The 20,100-nt window shown below is 31.0% G+C and overlaps 1 protein-coding gene across 1 annotated transcript; it reads right to left on the reverse strand.

The window, feature by feature from the left end:
- Positions 1-4,738: 4,738 nt before the first annotated feature.
- LOC123300088 (hemolymph lipopolysaccharide-binding protein-like) lies at positions 4,739-17,323 on the reverse strand. The gene is made up of 4 exons (XM_044882562.1): positions 17,222-17,323; positions 11,658-11,934; positions 4,948-5,109; positions 4,739-4,892 (listed from the first exon to the last, which is right to left on the reverse strand). The coding sequence occupies exons 1-4, from the start codon at positions 17,300-17,302 to the stop codon at positions 4,804-4,806; spliced, it is 609 nt and encodes a 202-aa protein (XP_044738497.1). The 5' UTR covers positions 17,303-17,323; the 3' UTR covers positions 4,739-4,803.
- Between the last annotated feature and the right edge of the window lie 2,777 nt (positions 17,324-20,100).

Here is a 20,100-nt window from a genome sequence, read left to right on the forward strand (position 1 = left end):
CTTCCTAGGACCAAATGGCATAAAATGGCAGCCATTTAAAAAAAATCCTAAAATTTAGAATTTTGGCCGAATTATTCGGCGGATTTGTTTAAAACATTAACTGAAAATTGTTTGTATTAAAACCTACTTTTCGTAAAAATTTCATTAAAATCGGTCCATTAGTTTTTAAGTTACAGTCAAATGAACCCAATTATCATGTATATATGAATATATAACTTGGGGGGGAGGTGACGAAAACCCCCCCAAATAAAATGAGGTGTAGTTTATAACCACTACTACAAACCTACCAAATTTGGATATGCTGTGATGTCTCCTCTTTAAAATATAAAATAAAAAAGATAAAATTTCTGAAAAAAATGCCATTTTTGACGCCATTTTGTTTTTTAGACATGTTGCACCACTCCGGGAAAGTAAAAAATTTCAAAAATACTTATTTTGATGTGAAAAGAAAAACCCCCAAGTTTCGTTGCTCGAACTTTTAATCCATATAACCGACTTTTTTTGCTTAGATTTACTCCAGTATTCTACTAGTTAGAACTTTGTGTATTATTCGCGAAGTTAGTTTTATGTAATTTAGGGTATATAATCATGTTCCTTTCTAGCAGTAAGTATTGTTATGATTTCTCGGCTGTTCAGGAAAGATCAAACACACAATGAGTAAATACATCATTGTGATTCAATATATAAATTTTTATTTATGTCTAACAGGAATAAATAGATCAATTCATTACATATCGATGATATTTTAATCTCGTGACATCGAGCAACGTAAAAATTAGGTAAACCTTACGTAAAGAAAAGTCATATTTAAGGAAGGTATTTGACATCATTATAACATCATTTCCAGGGCATTTTAATTACAATGTCGTGACATATAATAACGTAAGAATTATGTAAACCTTACGTAAGGATAAATCATATTTAAGTCAGATATTTTACATAAACGAGACGTCACGGTGATAGCATTGTTAGATCATTTTAATGTCAATTAGGTTTACGTCATTATATTACTTAAAAATCTTACTTCAGGAAGTGGTAAATAATGATTCAAACGTGACCCATCTGTGACACATATCTTACGTAAATTATGACATTGCGTGACTCAGTTTAACGTCATTCGGACGTCATATTTACGTTGTGTTCACTGGAATGCTATTTACTGTTGACATAGAATGTATAAGATGTCGACAAATTGAGAAGAGTCGATAGGAATGTTAATGGGCGTTTAGAAATGTACACCATTTTGAACAGATAATGAAGGAAACGGTTCAAGAAATCACTTCCGAAATGTGTTAGAGTGTATTTAAACAATTTTGTAACAGTAGTATTGCATGCATGGGATGCGAAGGTGAATACGTTGAGGCAAAACCTAACTGAAGATAAATGTTTAGGAATAAATTGTTAACGAAGGGAATGTTTTAACCACTTCAATTTTAAATTAAATGTTGCAAATCCTTATAAAGCATGTTATCTGTTACCCAAATTAAAAAGTCTTCGTACTTAAAATAATTATTTGCTAATTTGAAACGTTTATAACCAAAGAATTAATACAGAACATTTATTTTTCATACATTTCGTTACAATTATTATTGTTGACGTAAGTAAAAACGGTTATAGTCAGTTCGTTTTTGCCACCTTCACGTATCATACATGTAATTGTTATTTGATGAAATTGTTTAGATACACTCCTACACAATCTCGGAAGTCATTTCTTAAACCTTCTCTGAAGAGTAACCAAAGTGAATGTATATTCAATATATATCAGAGAGATTATATCAGTAAAACATTTTTTATTTTTCTTACGAAAAGTATTCAATGTGATAAAAGTAAAACTTACAGTAAGTAATTAATTTTTCGAAAATGTGCAATGTTTTAAATTTTACTAATTAATTCTGAAAAACTCTGAAAAAGTCATACTGTTATTTTATTATGCTAACTAAATTTTCATAAAAAATGTGATTAATTCTGAAAAAGTCTTCTATTTTCGGACTTTTTCTGGGCTTTTCATAGATAGTTTTACTTGACATATTCTTTTTTTTATATGAAAGAGTGAGTAAAGATAATGCGATTAATAATTACGGACGCATGCTGGTAAATTTTTGTGAAAGTGTACAATTATACATTTTGAATGGGAGAACGAAAGGGGATTCAGAAGGAGAATGGACAAACATTAGTAAGAATGGATGCAGTGTAATAGATTATGTCCTAACGTCAACCTCGCTATATGAACTTGGTGTGAACTTAAGTGTGCAAGAAGAGCTGGAATCCCAGCAAATGCCATTAAATGTGCAAGTAATGTATATGGAATGCAAAGAGATATCACAAATTTATCAAAATGAAAGATTGATTAAATATAGATGGTCGGAAGGATGCTGGGAGGAGTTATTGGAAAAATGTAAAACAATGGAATCCAAATTTTATGAAATAGGGGTAAGGTGGTTTTTGAATAAAGGCGATGTAAAAAACGCAGTGGGTATCTTAAATAAATAAATACGAAGCCGAGCAAAAATAAGAATAGCTGGTTTGACGAAGACTACAGCCAATTTAAGCAGGAAGCAAAAAAGGAGTTGCGTATGTTTAGGCAATCAAGAAATGAAGAAACATTAAGAGCGTATATTGAATCAAAGAAACTATATAACGAGGTTTTGGTTAGGAAAAAACGACAACACGAAGAAAAAATAAAGGAGGATATTAATTGTGCACTAGAAAATAGAGACGACAAAGCATTGTGGAAGTTGATATGGAATAAGCATTATAGTACGACAAATGGAATAATTGAACAGAAGGAATATTATAAAAATTTATACGACACAGATACATGCGAAAACGAAGAGATCGGCATGGAAGAGCAAAATATAGTATATATTGAAAAACTTGATAAAGAGATAGATTTATCAGAGGTGTTTGTGGCCATAAAATCATTGAAAAAAGGTAAAGCGGCAGGTATTGATGATTTTTTTAATGTATTTTTGGTTTGTCTGGTTGAGTGTAACAGGTTTATGATTGTAGTAACTAGTAACGGAGTTGTATCAAACGCTGCATTCAAGTAGGCAATTCCCAGATGCATAGGCAACAGGTATTATTTGTAATATGTATAAAAGAAAAGGAAGAATGGATGATGTGAATAAGTATAGAGCCATTACATTATTACTGAACATAAGCAAAGTTTACACAAAAATGTTGTCTGACCGAATACAAGAATGGGCGTCTGAGAATAATATAATCAGTGAGTTTCAAAGTGGATTTAGGAAGGGATATGAAACAGTAGATAACATCCTTGTTTTAAAATATTTAACCGAGAAAAATTTAAAAAGAAAACGTAACAAGATGTACTGCTGCTTTATATATTGATGCAAGGCTTTTGACTCAGTGGACAGAGCTCTTCTATGGCATAAATTAAAAAAATTAAAAATGTCCAACAATATTTTAAATATATTGAAATCTATATATTCCCAATCCCAGTGTTGTGTGAAATTAAATGACGGATACATAACAAAATCTTTTATCACTAATTATGAGCAATTTTATTTCTGTTATTTATTAACGATATACCTCAGCACCTGGAAGAGATTAATACAACAAGCCCATGCATCCGGAACACAGAAATTAAAATCCTCATGTATGCAGACGATATAGTTCTGTTATCGGACTCGATTGGAGGAATGAGAAGAGCTCTAAATGGAGTGGTAGAATATGTCGAGAAGTGGAAATTAAGGGTAAATGTGGAAAAAACCAAAATGTTAGTCGTAAGCAAGGGCTCAAAAACTAATAACAAATGTATGTGGGAGATGTATGGAGAAGAAATTGAGTGTGTAAGGTATTTTAAATATTTGGGAGTATATATTTCACATGATGGGCAATAGAAAGTGCAACAAGAGAATATTTTAAGGAAAGCCAAAAGTGTATGTGCAGCAGTAAAAATGTGTGTTAACAATCATCCTAATTTGCCAGTAAGTATCTGTCTGCGATTGGTTAAGGCACTGCTTTTTTCGGTGTTGTCATATGGTTCGCGAATATGGGAAATGGGACAAATAGATCCAAGATTAAATAGTCTTATCTGCGCTGCGTATAAACATATACTGGGGATAGCAGTGTCTACCCCTAATGAAGCAACACTTGTTGAATTGGGTGAGTTGCCGTTCGAGGCTTTTCTAAGACGGCAGTGTTTAAATTATTACTATCGCATTCAGGACAGCACGAAGGCGATACAAAAAGACTGGGTATGAAAGATAGAGTGGTTGAAATAATGAACGAAATAGGAATGAATAAGGACATGCCTGATTTAGAATACTTGCATAAAAAAAATTAATTCAAGTGGGCCTGGAAGAAAATTACAGAAAAAAGATGTTCGAACGTATATCACTATCACTTGCAAACAGAGATACAAGAAGACTACTAGCTTACTTTAGAACGGGAAGGTATGTGTGGGAAAATAAAAATAAAATAAACGGTGAGAGAGTATGTGGGAGTATATGTGGAGGGTGTGAGTCGGGAAATCATTTTATTTTTGAATGTCAGGATATAAGTGCGGAAGTAAGAGATAATGTTTTAAAGGAAGGATTGGTTTCGCTGGACCGGGTTTTAAATGTTAGGGATGGAAGGCAGATAACGATAGTTTCGCAATATATAGAAAAAGTGATGAGTGAGAGAAAAAGTAGGCTCTAAGGGCTGAAGAAAGCTTAAATTTATGTTGATTTTTATTATGTTTAACTCATTGTTAGTTTTTATTTTTAATTTTGTTTTATTAGAATTTTATAATTCTTTGTTTAAGAATGTGTATACAATCTTTGATTAATTTCGGCATCAGGAGTTGGTTCCCTTTAGAGGGAGTGACATAAGTGGGTCACACGGCATAATTCGCGGCATAGCTCGAATTCTTCCAACATTATCACCTGAAACCGATACGAGTTGTAATATTTTATTTAATATGGTAAAATAATAACTTACATGTGGTGAATTTCGTAACCTCGCATGCGAATATTGATGGCATCGAACAAGGAAAATCGTTTAGTCGTCCTCTGTTAGACATTGATCCACAATTTTGGCCAAATAATTCATTTGGTTGTCCTGGTACCCATGAATTATAACCCGCTGTCTCCAAATCTTGACCTGCAAAATATTAGAAGACTTGTTGTTATAATCTTTCCTAAATAATTTGCCTATAGTGGGTCATAATATACAGAGTGGATCATTTTAATCGATACACAACTAACTAATGAAATTTGTTTAAATTTTACTCTGATTAATTCTGAAAAAGTCTTTTAGTAGAGTTCAAAAACTTGTAATAATGCAGTCTTTATAAGTTTTACAGAGATCTTTTCAGACTTTTTCGGAATTTTTCAGACTTACTCATTCTTCTATAATTGTTTTTCAGAACATTGCAAAGACTAAATTAGACTATTGGCAGAGAAATATTTCCACCAGGATATGTTGGGTAAATTTTGTGTTTAGCGGTGGGCCAAGCACATTATAAGGTTTTTATGAACTGGAGCTCTATACGAGCTTCACTGCCGAAGTCTTAAGTTAGGCTGAAGGCCATAAGTAATGAATAGAAGCTGCACGCGACCGCAGCGAAATTCAAGAGATAGATCTTAAGATTCAAGAGATAGGAGTAATGGTTTTGTTAAGTGAGCAAGCTAAGCGGGGGGCTATATCTATTAATGAACTGAAGCTGCAGGTTAATTAAAATTTACAATCGTTGATAAAATGTCATAATCAAATAAATTTGACTTTTTATTTATTATTTAGCAATAACGGCCACTTATTTTTATACCATATATATGAAATATACATAGTATATTAAGTTTAGTCCCAAGTTTGTAACGCTTAAAAATAAGCTCATCAAGAGCAACAAAAAACCTCTTGTCCAAATTTTTATCTGACCCTTAATTTGGAAGCTACAGGTATGACAAAAATTGATAAATTTGATTATTCACTGACTATCATTCGATAATCACTAGCCAATGATAATCAGAAGATATTAGTATATTTTTTTTAAATTAATATTCAACTGGGGTAGGGATTTTTAAAAATTATAACATGATTTGATTGGATTATATTATTTTGCAAAAACAGTAAATTATTGTATGTAAACAAACAAACAATGTGACAATGGGTATGGTTTGTTTGCTTAGGTCCAATGATAAGTTGTTTACTTATAATTATTATCATTTTCTCAGAATAATAGAATAAAAATATTAAAAGTGGGGCAATTTAATAATTTTATACATTTTTTATTCTATTATTCTGAGAAAATAATAATAATTATAAGTAAACAACTTATCATTGGACCTAAGCAAACAAACCACACCCATTGTCACATAGTTTGTTTGTTTACGTACAATAATTTAATGTTTTTGCAAAATTATATAATCCAATCAAATCATGTTATAATTTTAAAAAATCCCTACCTCAGTTGAATATTATTTAAAAAAATTTACAAATATCCTCGGATTATCATTGGCTACTGGCTATCGAATGATAGTCAGTGAATAATCAAATTTATCAATTTTTGCCATACCTGTAGCTTCCAAATTAAGGGTCAGATAAAAATTTGGACAAGAGGTTTTGGTTGCTCTTGATGAGCTTATTTTGAGAAGTTAGGTTTCTGCAGTTAATAACAGAATACGTTGTATATAAAGTAATCAACACTGACTATGCATGGTATTTCAACAATTAACTCAGTCAATTGTTTGTTTTCACTTGTTTTTTAATAAATTATTTATTTAAAATAATGTAAAAATTATGTTTACGATCGTTTCGGCTTGTTCAGCCATTTTCAAAACAATGTGAATTATTTTAAATTGACAAGGGATTTATACTATTAATTACATAATTATTGTCAGTTAATTAAAAAATAAATCAAATTAAATGTTTTGGAGGCCTTGGACGTACACAAGGTATCTAAGAATCAAGGGGTATTACTTAATGACCAAATTGACATTTTCAAGTCAACATTGTAATCTGCAATTTAAACAATAATTTTAAAAAGTTTTTATTAAACGTTTGTTTTGTCCTAAACCACATTTCTATTTATTATTTTTTTTAAATATTTTTTATGCATTTTTCAATTAACTGACAATAATTATGTAATTAATAGTATAAATCCCTTGTAAATTAAAAATAATTCACATTTTTTTGAAAATGGCTGAACAAGCCGAAACGATCGTAAGCATAATTTTAATATTATTTCAAATAAATAATTTATTAAAAAATTAAGTGGTCGTCATTGCTAAATAATAAATAAAAAGTATAATGGACTTCCACAATTTAACGCTCGATACAATTAATTAATCGTCGGTGTCTGCCAAGCTAATGTAGCAAACGGTTCTGTCAGAGTTGTTTCCTTGGCTGACACCGACTCCAAAAATAACAAGAATTTTAACTACATTATATTATTGTTATTTTTTTACTTTTTAGTGCGTATTAATTTATTTTGGAAAATTTTATCTTTTGAAGTCAGTTTTCTTTTTGTTAAAAGTTTATTTTTTATTTTTTTATTTTTAGTCAATCTGAAGTACACTTAGTAATTTGTCACTAAAAAAAGAATCATCGAAATCCGTTGTACTGATATTGAGTTATTCGTCCTTTTTTCGTGCATACTTGCTGCAAATTTAAGACTTTTATGGTTTTCTCATGGATGCCGTTGTCAGAACTAGACCAAAATGAAATGAAACGGGAAATGAAACCACACGGAAAGCAACAGCTTTCAAACAGATAAAGAATCATCAAAATTGGTTCACCCAGTCAAAAGTTGTGAGGTAACAAACATAAAAAAAAAAATACAGTCGAATTTATAACCTCCTCCGTTTTTGTTTGAAGTCGGTTAAAAATTTTTAAAATCAAATGCCATGATCCAAGGTCCAAAAAAAAAATAATACTAGTAATATCTCATACCGTTTCGCTTTTATTTCATACTAGATGACTCGATGAACTTCGTCTCATCTAAAATTTATTTATTAATTGTATCGAGCGTTAAATTGTGGAAGTCCATTATACTTTTTATTTATTATTTAGCAATGACGACCACTTAATTTTTTAATAAATTATTTATTTAAAATAATATAAAAATTATGTTTACGATCGTTTCGGCTTGTTCGGCCATTTTCAAAAAAATGTGAATTATTTTTAATTTACAAGGGATTTATACTATTAATTACATAATTATTGTCAGTTACATGTAAATTAGTGCCACTTGTAGGTAACATCAAGGCTATTTTCGTCTTTAGGAAATAAAATCCATTCACACTTTCATACCAAAAATTTTACCAAACCATTAATTTTTGTGAACGAAAACATAATTAATGAACGGTATTATTAACCCCAAAGCAATAAAGTTGCGTATTCACGATAGCATTTAACAAAACTGAATTAAATGGATTTTTTCATGAAATTGTCGCTGGCGCAATTAAATTTTTAAAAACCTACGATAATCTCATTTACCTACCTACGGTAGACCCAGTTGTTCATGAATCACGTTACAGATCGAGAAAGCTAGTTCTTTATGGTTAGTTGATTTTCGTCAAATTACCGAACCAGCAGTTTCTCTACTTAAAAGAAAAATCAACTAATAAGAAATAAGTAAATAACTAGCTCGGTCTATAACGTGATTTATGAACAAGTGATGTCTATCGAGAGATATAAATAAGTCCATAGTGGTTTTATTTTAAATTCAAATGCGGCAACTTCTGTGTTCTATTATTTCTTGCAGATGAAAATAGCCTTGATGTTACCTGTAAGAGGCACTCAGTGAAATTATTTTTTAACCCAATGCCACGACCCAATGTCAAAAAGAAAAATTAAAGTAAGATTATTAATATTTTATGGCGTTTCGCTTTTATTTCAAATTAAAAATTACTCCAATCGACAGGTAGGAAAAAGTAGGGTTAGGTGGAAATAGATCGGAAGTTAATGAAGCTTTTGGATGTTGTTCAAGGATAGTTAATTAATATTAATTAATATTTTTGCAAGTTTTTGACCTCGAGTAACTTGTGCTAAAAAAGGACGGGGGAACAAACTGTAAAATTTTTACCTTCTTCTGGTTTTTCTCCAATAATTTGATTTCCTTGCGGTCCAAGGACAAAAAAATGCATTCATTATGTGTATGTCCCTTCGTTACCGAGATATAACGGTTCAAAAAAGGATCATTTTTCAAAATTCGCTAACAAATGCCAAAATATTCAAAAATCCACCTTATTTCTTCTGTTATACTCGAATAATGCTGTAATGGTTTATGGTTTATGGTTGTTGTAATGGTTTATGATTGCAATCGTCAGCTTTGGAAACAGAATCTGACCATAAAAAATGGGAAAATTCAAAATGGCGTCCGTACTATTCAATTTTAGCTATAAAACCCCTTAAGACTTCCGATAATATAAAATGTGGTTAAAAAAATATATCAAGAAAATAATATTGACCTGGGGGTTTTCGAGGTTGGTAAAATCTTTTCTGAACTTAAAATTGTGAAAATTCACAATCTCTTTTTTTTATTCTTAAAAAGTTATTTCTTTACCTGTTGCGTGAAGAAAGTGGTGGTGGGGGAGGTGGATGATTTTGAAGAACTAATTGAAACTAAAACGGAAAGATAAGGCCATGACTCTCGCTTCCGTTTCTTGCTCTTTGAAAATTGCAGGTAAAAAATTCACAGTCGATCATCTCACCTTCCTCACCGCAGGAATTTGAAGAAGATCTAAAAGAACCCTTCTAGTTTGAACTTTCACTCTTCCCTGTGCTACTCTTCATTGAGAAGGGAATGCGCAAATGAACAAAGTCGGCAATGTACTCGCTCTTCACTCCCATAGAGGAAAACAATGCAACAGGAAATGTAACGTGATTGATTTTACATAAAGTGCTGTGGAATCAAATTCTCACAACCGCATTCGAGATGCTGTGCTCTACGTTCATCAATTACGTGCAGAGACACTTTGAAAGCAATGTGATTGTTGTACTTAATGGATACCTCAGTAAGGCCATCAAAGTACCAAAGCTATCACCACGGATTTCAAAGCACCAAAGCTGCAGTATTCTCCTCATCTGTGATAGTGATCCTATCACAAGAAACGTTTTGTACCGGTGTCCTCTAGCCGCCAAATTCTTGCTCCTTTTCCCCTAAGTACATACTTTTTCTCCAATCAGTGAGTGGTGGTGACACCACGTCAGCACCGTATAGATTGGGGAATAATAAAATTTACATTTCCTGTTGCCAAGGTTGACTTAATGTCCCTTCATTTTTTTATTGTTGTCCATGAAGAGTGAGTACTTTGCAGACTTTATTATCTTGTGCATTCTATCCTCAGTGTGAAATAAAGAAGAGTGAAAGTTCAAACTAGAAGAGTTCTTTCAGATCTTCTTCATATTTTTTGTAATGCAGACAGGCTGGAAGCCAGTGAGAGGATCGCAAGTATTTTTTTTACCAGCTATTTTCAAAGAGCACGATCCGGAAGCAAGAATCGCGACCTTATCCTACCGTTCCAGTTTCAATTCTTTAAAATCACTCGCCTCTTACCACCACTTTCTTCACACAACAGGTAAAAAAAAAAGAACTTTATAAGAATAAAAACAGACTGATTTTTGTTGTTTAATTGGCCAAAATAGGATTTTTGTCAAAAAGCTAAATTTTCCAGTCCCTAGTTTAGATTTTCACAATTTTTAATTTTAGATTTCGATTTACCAACTTCGAAAACTCGTAAGACAATATTATTTTCTTAATATATTTGAATTAATGTCGTTTTATAGCTAAAAATTGAATTGTACGGCCCCCATTTTGAATTTTCTCATTCTTTATCGCCAAATTCGGTTTTCAAAGCTGATGATTACAACCAGAAACCATTGTTATAACAACATTTCATCATTATTCGAGTATAACAGAAGAAATATAACAGAGAGCTGTAAGTTATAAATATCTTAAAATTTTAAAATCCCGGAAAAGTTAATAAATCTTTATAAAAACTGTGCGACTGCATTGTTTGAAGCTAACTTAAAGAAGTTACAAACAAAAATTTGTGCGATGTTGCCCAAGGGGTGGGAGATCTTTTCTCGGGGAGGTATAAATTTTTGCTAAAATCGATATACGGTAATCGATAAAGGAATGAATTTTAAGCAAAAAGTGACATTAAAACATATTTCGAAAAGTCAATATTTTCCGAGTGATTGAAATTGGGAGTATTGAACGTCAAATAATAGAAAAATTTGACGTTTTTTGAAAAAAGTATATTGTAAATTTTTAAAAGTACTAAAAAAAACCTTGAAAATGAAAAAATTTCAAGTCGTTTGCATAAAAATTCATTCCTATACCGGTTGTTATTTTCGGTAAAAATTTATCCATCCCCTGACAAGGAGTCTCTGCTACTCCTGGACAAGATCGCACAAATTTTTGTTTTTAACTTCTTTAAGTAAGCTATAAACAATGTGGTCTCACAGTTTTTATAAAGATTTATTGACTTTGCCTGGATTCCGAGGTATAAATCTAACGGCTCTCCATTACATTATAGAGTATAACTCAATATTTTGGTTTTTTTTTTCTGCTACAATAAAAAAAATTGTATACATGTTATAAATTTTATGCATGCATACAATATAAAAAATCGTAGTTATTTTTCTTGAATTTCTCATAAACCAAATTTTTCATTTAGCATTTCAAAATATAATCATTTCCTTACCTTCAACTGTAACATATTCGCCATCACGGTATAAATCATGAAAACCAATTAATAGTTCATTATTGTATTGATTAACACGCATGTAATTCTGAGAATAATATTGATTCATAAGATTTACTAAGAAGTTAGCTTCCGATTGTGAATTAATTATTGCCAAATGTGCACCTTCTGCATCACAAATTGATCTAGCATTGGCCCAACATTGTGGAGTAGTATGTAGTTTGTAATATCCACCATCAAAATGATAGTAACCATTGTTTATGTACTGGAAAGGACACTGAAAAAAAATATTGTACGAAACTTCATATAAATTTAAAATAATATTTGAAAATTTGCCGTTTTAAATGAAATATTTTTAACTAGGCCGTTCAAAATAAAAGAAGGCGAGTTCATGAACTTATTCAAAGGCAGAAAAAAAACTAAAAGAAAGGGAAAGTTTCGGTATCTAGTTTAAGACCATACTAACGCGCAGTCTCAGAAGTGCTGGGGTTGCGTTGATTAACGCTATGTATACATTAAAAAAATATTTTTGGCCAATATCTGGGAAACCAAATTTTTGAAAATTAGATTGTTTTTCCTAAATAAAATTTAAAGTCAAAAATTTTGATATTTCCCCGAAAATCGAGAAAAACGTATATATAAATAAAATTTATATATTTATATGGTTATTAACAACATTATGAAACTAATTGATTTTATTTATTACATTTCCAACAACTTTTGTTTGAAATTTTTTTTTGTAAAAAAAATTAAGGATGAACAATTTCAATATCTTTAGCCGTTTTCAAAACGATCAATTTTATATATATTTTTCGTTAATTATCCAATCATTACCCTCGAATTATGTGTAAAAAGTCCTAAATTTGATCACTCTGGGTTTTTTGAGGCCCTTGATTGCGAAATTTTAATTTACAAGATATTGTTAATTAGCTTATAAATAAATATATACCTTTGCCCGTTTTTCTCGATTTTCGGGAAAATGGCTGAAGAAAATATTCGCCAAAAATTGCTTTTTATGTATGCATAACGTTAGTTAACGCAACTCCAGCATTTTTGAGACTGCGCGTTAGAAGCGTTTTAAACTAGATGTCGAAATCCTGCTTTTTTTTTTGCCTTTGAATAAGTTCACTAAGTTTAGTCCCAAGTTTGTAACGCTTAAAAATATTGATGCTACGAACAAAATTTTGCTATAGTTGTTTATAAAATCACCTAATTAGTCCATTTCCGTTTGTCTGTCTGCCTGTTTGTCGTCTGTCTGCCCATCTTTCATCACGATAACTCAAAAACGAAAAGAGATATCAAGCTGAAATTTTTATAGCGAGCTTAGGACGTAAATTAAGCTACGTACGTCATTTTTGTCTTGGGATTGGTAGGACCCATCACGAAACCCGTTAGAGATATAACTATTGTTTATAAAAACATCATTGTTTATAAATGATGAAATCTTCATCATTGAAATTATAAATGTATACCTATGTTATGTACTTTTCATAGGTGTATCTTCAACTATATATCACTCAAAATATTTAACATAGTGCCTTCACATACCCTATCATGTCTCTTAAACTATCAAACATACGGAATATCTTTCACGCAGTACCGTATTAGAATATGGATGGATGTGATTATTAAAATGTTGATGGTGATAGGACAAGGAGGTAATATTTAAGCAAGCTCAGAGGCCGAAAGCTAATTGTTTTAGGATATAATTGGTTAAACATCAACTAAACTACCACCGGTTGGTAGTATGTTAAACCAGGTAAATAGGCATGAATCAATGGTTCGCTGAATGAAAACTTTTACTTTTTCATTGCCGACCCCCCCTCCCTCCCAAAATAAGAAAAACCCTCGGAAACTATGTTCCGCGGGTTAACCTTCGCGTTAAATCAGGTACCTAAATACCACCCTAAAATAACGGTCCGCGTTATTTACTATCCGATAATAATAGATTCACAATGATAAATTTTGATATATCCAACCTGGAAAATAATGCACAAAAAGCGCTCCGAGTGCGCTTTTCAATAACGCATCGCGTTATATTATCCGAACATGATGGTTGCAAATCGAACGTATTCTACAAGCGAATATCGTTTCGCGTTTCAGGTACCTAAATAACGCGTTTGTTGCGACATAAAACAATGATCAATGGTTTGTAAAAACTTCTCTATCTTTTATTGATAGATTTAAGAAGGAAAACAACGCGAATAAAGCGCGCATAGCGCGCTATTCAATAACACTTTGCGTTTTATTATACAAGCCGTAACGCTGAAGCATGACGCTTATGTGTGCTATAGGTGAGAAGTCGCGCCGCCCACAACGCATCTATATCGCTTTGCGTTATATCAGATACTTAAATAGCGCCCTCCGCTATCGCTTAACGATACCTAAAAAGCGCCCTGCGGTATCGCTTAACGCTTAACGACCATGCGCTATCGCTAATGCTTCGCGTTATTTATTATCTAAGAATAATGGATAGAATAATGATAAATATTAATAGATCCAACACTCAAAATAATGCAGAAAAAGAGCGCTTTTCAATAACACTTCTCATTATATTATCCGAACGTAATGGTCACAAATCGAATGTATTTTACAGGCTAAAAGGCACAGCGCCATTCAATATCACTTCGCGCTTTATCAGGTACCTAAATAGCGCGTTTTTCGTCATAAATTAATGCTTAATGGTACGTAAAATGGCACGTTTCGAGCGCTCTTTGTTTCTATTAAATCCCCCTTTTAATCACATTTCATGAATTGATCCAAGAATAATAATAAATATTGATTTATCCAACAATTGATCCAAGAATAATAATAAATATTGATTTATCCAACAATGAAATGATATGCAGAAAAAGCATACCGAGCGCGCTTTTTTGGGGTATCTGATATTACGCGAAGCGCTATTGATAACGCTTCGCGTAATATCAGATACCCTAATAGAACGCTCTTTGGTTCTATTATAGTCTTAATAACGCCCTAATAAGCCTCCGTGCGTTAAAAGACGCTTATATTTAGTCGTTTTATCAAATAATAATGATAAGTCAAATAGATCCAATAAAAAACGCGTTTTGTTAGATTAAAAATCTAAATTTCTCTTGAATAAAATCTTATTTGTTCTACAGAACAAAAAGCACCCTGCGCGCGCTATCAATTAGGGTTTATGTTACAATTTACTTAAAGAGGTTCATTGTATTAACATAGGGGAAACCATATCATAAAACTTATTAACTTCTCTATTGATGCAAATCTACTGTTTTAAACTTATCAGATTTATGAAAAATAATGCAAATACTGATAATCAACACTGTCTATACAGGCTATTTCAACAATTAAATCTGTTACATCTTTAGTATAATTAAACTAAATATCTAAAAGCAAAATATTAATGCATCTTTGAAATTTTCCACAGTTGTTTATTAGGGTGTAAACACTGTATAAAAAAGTCGACCTTTCAGGGGTGTACCTAAGGGTGCGGGAGGTAGTTGGGGTTTTAATCAGTTTATTACAAATAACAAAAAAACTATGTATCAAATAAAAAAAATTCAATAAAAAGTTCTTTTTTTCATTTGATTGAATGAGCAAAAGTATTTTCTGGAACTATTTTTTGTTTTACTAGAATGTTTCCAAAACCAATATCTGAAATTAACCTGAAAAAAATCAATTCACTATTTTTACTTTATTATATAATAAATACCCAACCCAAGTATTGCGATCGAAAGAAAAATCGATATCGGGATTTCAACGGAAATATACGATTTGAGGGTCTCTGATTCCAAACAAGTGGTTTTTAAAAAATGTTGCGTCCGTCGGTATGTCGGTATGTTGGTATGTCGGCATGTCGGCATGTCGGTATGTCTGTTACCAAGCTGGAGCCTTCAATTTTCAACCGATTTTACTCAAACTCGGTACATAGGTTTTGTTTGGTCATAATTCCAGACGATTTTTTCCCTAGGCCTTTTTTCAAGGGTACTTCCCTCTAGGACAAAACAGGATTTTTGGGGTTTTCCCAAAACCGGCTCTAACGATTTCGATTAAACTTGGCACAAGGCTAGACCTTAAGGTATTCCTAGGATTGGTATAGGTCACATATCCGGGAAAATTCAAGAAGGTCCACACCCTAGGGAAAACCTTTCGAAATACAGGAAAATGGAATTTCCTGGGAGAGGCTGAGAGGACAGCAGTGAAACTTTGCATCAGGGTTTATATCAACAACGTCCCAGGTTTGATATAACTCCCCTCTTAGACCCCTCCCCTGGAGCCGTGAAGCTGGAGGGGATGAAATCGTCAAAAGTGTACTCAACCCCATTTGTACCAGAGGTGTTGAAAATTTAGAAGTATTTGCTAGAAAACTTTTTTGGATTTTTTCAATCATTTTTCATAAGGCTTGCAAGTTGAAGCTATCTAAAAATTTTCATCCCTCCATCTTTTATATTTTTGGAGAAAATGGTCACCAAAGTTTTGCCCTAATTTGCCCCTGTACGAGAAAACAATGATTTTTACGAAAAAATGTTTAAAACAAAAGTTGTTTATTATGGTATAAGGAACAATTTTTACCTTTAAACTTTTGTTCTATCCCTAACGGTTTAGCATAAGCAAAACTAAAAATTTCTGAAATTTTTGCATTTCTGAAATTTTCCAAGCATCATATCTGAAAAACTATTAGACATACGGAACAGTAGATCGGCATAAATTGTTTCAAATTTAGTATACTTTCAAAATGATAATGGCAACTAATGCCAAAAAGCTCACAGTTTTTGAATTGAACTGCAAAAACTGAAAAAAGTCCGAAAATTTTTTTTTTTCAAGGTTTTCAAGTTTTTTGCAGGAAGCACTTTTTTTTCGTGTATTATGCTGTAAGCACAACTTTTTTTTGTGTATTATGCAGGAAGCAAAATATGTGATTTCACACTTCCCTTGAGGGTCCAAATAACATATCAAAAATGTACCTTTACATCACTTTTTGTGATTTTTCTGTTTTTATTGAAAGATTTTACTGGCGTATTAACATATTTACAGAAACAGGTTTTTTTTTTTTTTTTTTTTTAAATTTATATTATAAAAATAATTTAAGAAAAACTGGCATACTTTTCAGACAATCTGAAAAAATTTCTTGTGACTTCTTAACATAATTAAGAACAATTTATGAACAATAATAGTATTGTATGTACTAATGTCGTAATTTTTTTTTACACAAAATACCACTCTAACCCATGTATGTGTATTGTAAAAAGGCCGACTAATCGGTTTTTTACAATCGACTAATCGACCAAAGTCATAATCGGCACATCAAACAAAAATTCAATGAGTAGTAACATCGTTAAAATGATTATAAATATATTATCATTATATTCAATGAAAATGATCAGTTGGATAACCTAGAGTTCATTTTATTGCAAACGCAGCGCTGAAATCATAACTTATTCTAGGATATCATAGTAAATATTAGGATACTCCATGAAGATTAACTTAGGTCGGGCCATTTCAATAAGAAATAATAATTAAAATAATTTAGATTGAGTATTAAAACAATAAACTAAAAAATTAAATATAGTTCGATTACTTACATCTACAATGTAATATTCATTTGAGTCCCCAACAATAAAAACACAAACTAAAATAACATTAAATGTTTTATAAAACTTCATTGTTCTTATTGCAAAGTAATTATTTCCAGAATAATTTGTTAGAAGCAAACTGATATGATTTATTATATTAGAACAAAAAAAAAAGTACTTACTACAGTCCTTTAACTCTGTGGTAAATATTTTCTACGAATAGTCCATTTAGTCTTACCGTGTTCTGAAAAACAATTCTTTTTTTTATAAATTTTTGGACTCTACTAGAAGACTTCAGAATTAATCATACATTTTATGAAAATTTAGCTAAAGTAAGAGTAAGACTTTTTCAGAATGAATCAGAGTAAAATTTAAAAAAATAAATAAAATTACTCTAGGTTTTATCATATTTAATACTTTTCGTAAGGAATACAAAATTAATGTTTTCAAGATTAATAAATTTTACATGGATCTTTTCAGACTTTTTCAGGGGTTTTCAGAATTTTTCATTCTTCTAATTGTTTTTCCGAATACTGCAAGACTAAATTAGACTATTAATACCACTACTAATTTGTTTTTTCAGAAATATTGTAATTGAAAGATTGGTAGATAAAAGTGCACTCAAACTTATATAATAACTAGAGTGATACCCACCCGCTTCGCTTGGTTTTAAAGTAAAGATTGATGAAGATTGCTCTCGCTTACCCCCTTTCTATAAAACTCGAAATAATAGTAAGGATTGTTTTACACAGGTAAAATATTTGTATGGTTTTCTATTTTTTTAAATTTATAATAATAACTAGCTGGCCCGGCGAACTTTGTTCCGCCTTAATGGCAATAAATATCGATCGACTTGGTCGCGGCATTATTAATTAAACTTCACTTCACCCAAAAACTCAAATTTTCAACCATACCGAGTTTTATAGTTCACTTCACTTTTTACGAATGGGCAATGGCACTATCATTACATTATAATTGTTAATTATTTATTTAATAGAAATAGTTTTATTACTGATTTCTTACGAATATCAAATTGTCATCCATACGTCATTACATATCTGTCATTATACGTCAATTACATAGCTGTCATTTGCGTTTTGTTATTCCAAATCTGATTCTTTTTTGTTCTACCACGTTTTATTGTGACTGACGTTTCATGTCAAGTCACGCGGGAATGCTGTCGAACGGGATAAAATCCTATGTCCTTCTCCTGGCTCTAAACTACCTCCCTGCCAATTTTCAGCTAAATCGGTTCGGCCGTTCTTGAGTTATAAGTGGAGTAACTAACACGACTTTCTTTTATATATATAAATTATTCATTGAGTATACCAGATAAGATGGCCGTGAAATATTTTATATTGACTATTTTTACAGAAATCTGTAATTTATGGTAATGTCAAATGTCAAATTAAATTAAATTTTTGTTATTTTTTAAATATTTATAAATTATAGTTCACGTGTTATTCTGATATATCAGCTATATTGCTGTACAGTTACATTAAAAACCATTCGCTAGTTTAAGCGTAGAAGCGTAACAAACAAACAAAAAAACATGTTTACTTTCCCAATTTATAATATATAGAGATTTAACTCAAAACTTTTAATTAATTTTATTAAAAATTAAATTGTCATTGCGTTTGTTATGTAAATAAAGTTTCTTTTGACTTTCTACTATTTGATTAACTTTTAATGTATTACATAATATTCCATTAATCGTTTTTTAACTATTTACTTAAGAGCAATAATTTAAACAGTATGTAGCCAATGACCATTAGATTAGACCAGCACACAGGGGAACTCACTGGCAGTCTTCTCTTTCATTTATCATATCGCAAGTTTTGGGTCCTGGCGCTCTCTAATTGTATAAACTCTTTGGTATACTATGAATTGTTGAACAGATGAAGTCATGAACAGATGAAGTCATGAACAGATGAAGTCATGACTCATGGCGTACGATTCTGGAGTGTTTCAATGTCATATTTTTTTTTAAGCGAGTATATTTATTAGAAAACACTTTTAAATGTAAATATTTTATTATAGGAATCATTTTTTTTGGTCCCTGCAATCGATTCGAAGTGTTTTTAGTATATCGAAAAATATACTGGAAGTGTTTATTATGCGGTGGTATTTATTGTTAAAGTTAGATTTGCTTTGCAAACAGTGTGGATAAAGGCTATTTTACAATGAAATATGTTTTAGACCGTATATCCTAGTGTTTCGAAATAAATGCAACATTTTGTAGTGGTCTCCGGCAGCTGAGGGTAATTTCATTACAACTAAAGTCATCAAATACGTTTTACTTTTTCCAAATTCCGTGTTAGATACAAAACCTTATTTAATACCAAGGCCGAATATTTTATGCAAGTATAAATAAGTTTTTCATGAATTTCCGTCGTTTTCAAAACGGTTTCATAACTTTCAGCGTGACAATTTTTTTGTTAACATTTGTCCAAATGACTGTGGTAAATTAATTTTACATTTCTATCGATCGTTATTGATTGAAAATAATCTATATATAAAATTAAAAAATCCAATTTCTAGGGTCAAAATTTTAAACTGTGACCTTACTGTTTTGATGAGACAAAATAAGAGGGGCCCGATAACATAAAGGTATAGTAACATTGCATAAATAAATGTAATGTATAATTGTATAGATCTTTATATAAAAATAAAAATATAAATGTAATGTAGGTATATTTGTATTTATTAGCTGTCAAATTTATGTTTGTTAAAATACATCTAAAATATTAATTTTGTTTTACCTGTTGATTTAATACAAAATTAACATGTTTACAATTTAAATATTTACATAAAATAATATTACTTATTAAGAGACGACCAATTAAATATTTTATGGATTAGATAAATGGATAGTTTTTGTAGAGTGA

The sequence above is a fragment of the Chrysoperla carnea genome, chromosome 5, assembly GCF_905475395.1.
Source record: "Chrysoperla carnea chromosome 5, inChrCarn1.1, whole genome shotgun sequence".
NCBI lineage: Eukaryota > Metazoa > Arthropoda > Insecta > Neuroptera > Chrysopidae > Chrysoperla > Chrysoperla carnea.

What these genes read in the sequence shown, in the direction of transcription:
- LOC123300088 (XM_044882562.1), bottom strand. Translation starts at nt 17,302, where the DNA reads ATGAAGTTTTATAAAACATTTAATGTTATTTTAGTTTGTGTTTTTATT. An exon ending in ATGAATATTACATTGTAGAT is followed by an intron (nt 11,935 to 17,221) that starts GTAAGTAATCGA and finishes ATTTTTTTTCAG; the next exon opens with TGTCCTTTCCAGTACATAAA. An exon ending in GGTTACGAAATTCACCACAT is followed by an intron (nt 4,893 to 4,947) that starts GTAAGTTATTAT and finishes TATCGGTTTCAG; the next exon opens with GTGATAATGTTGGAAGAATT.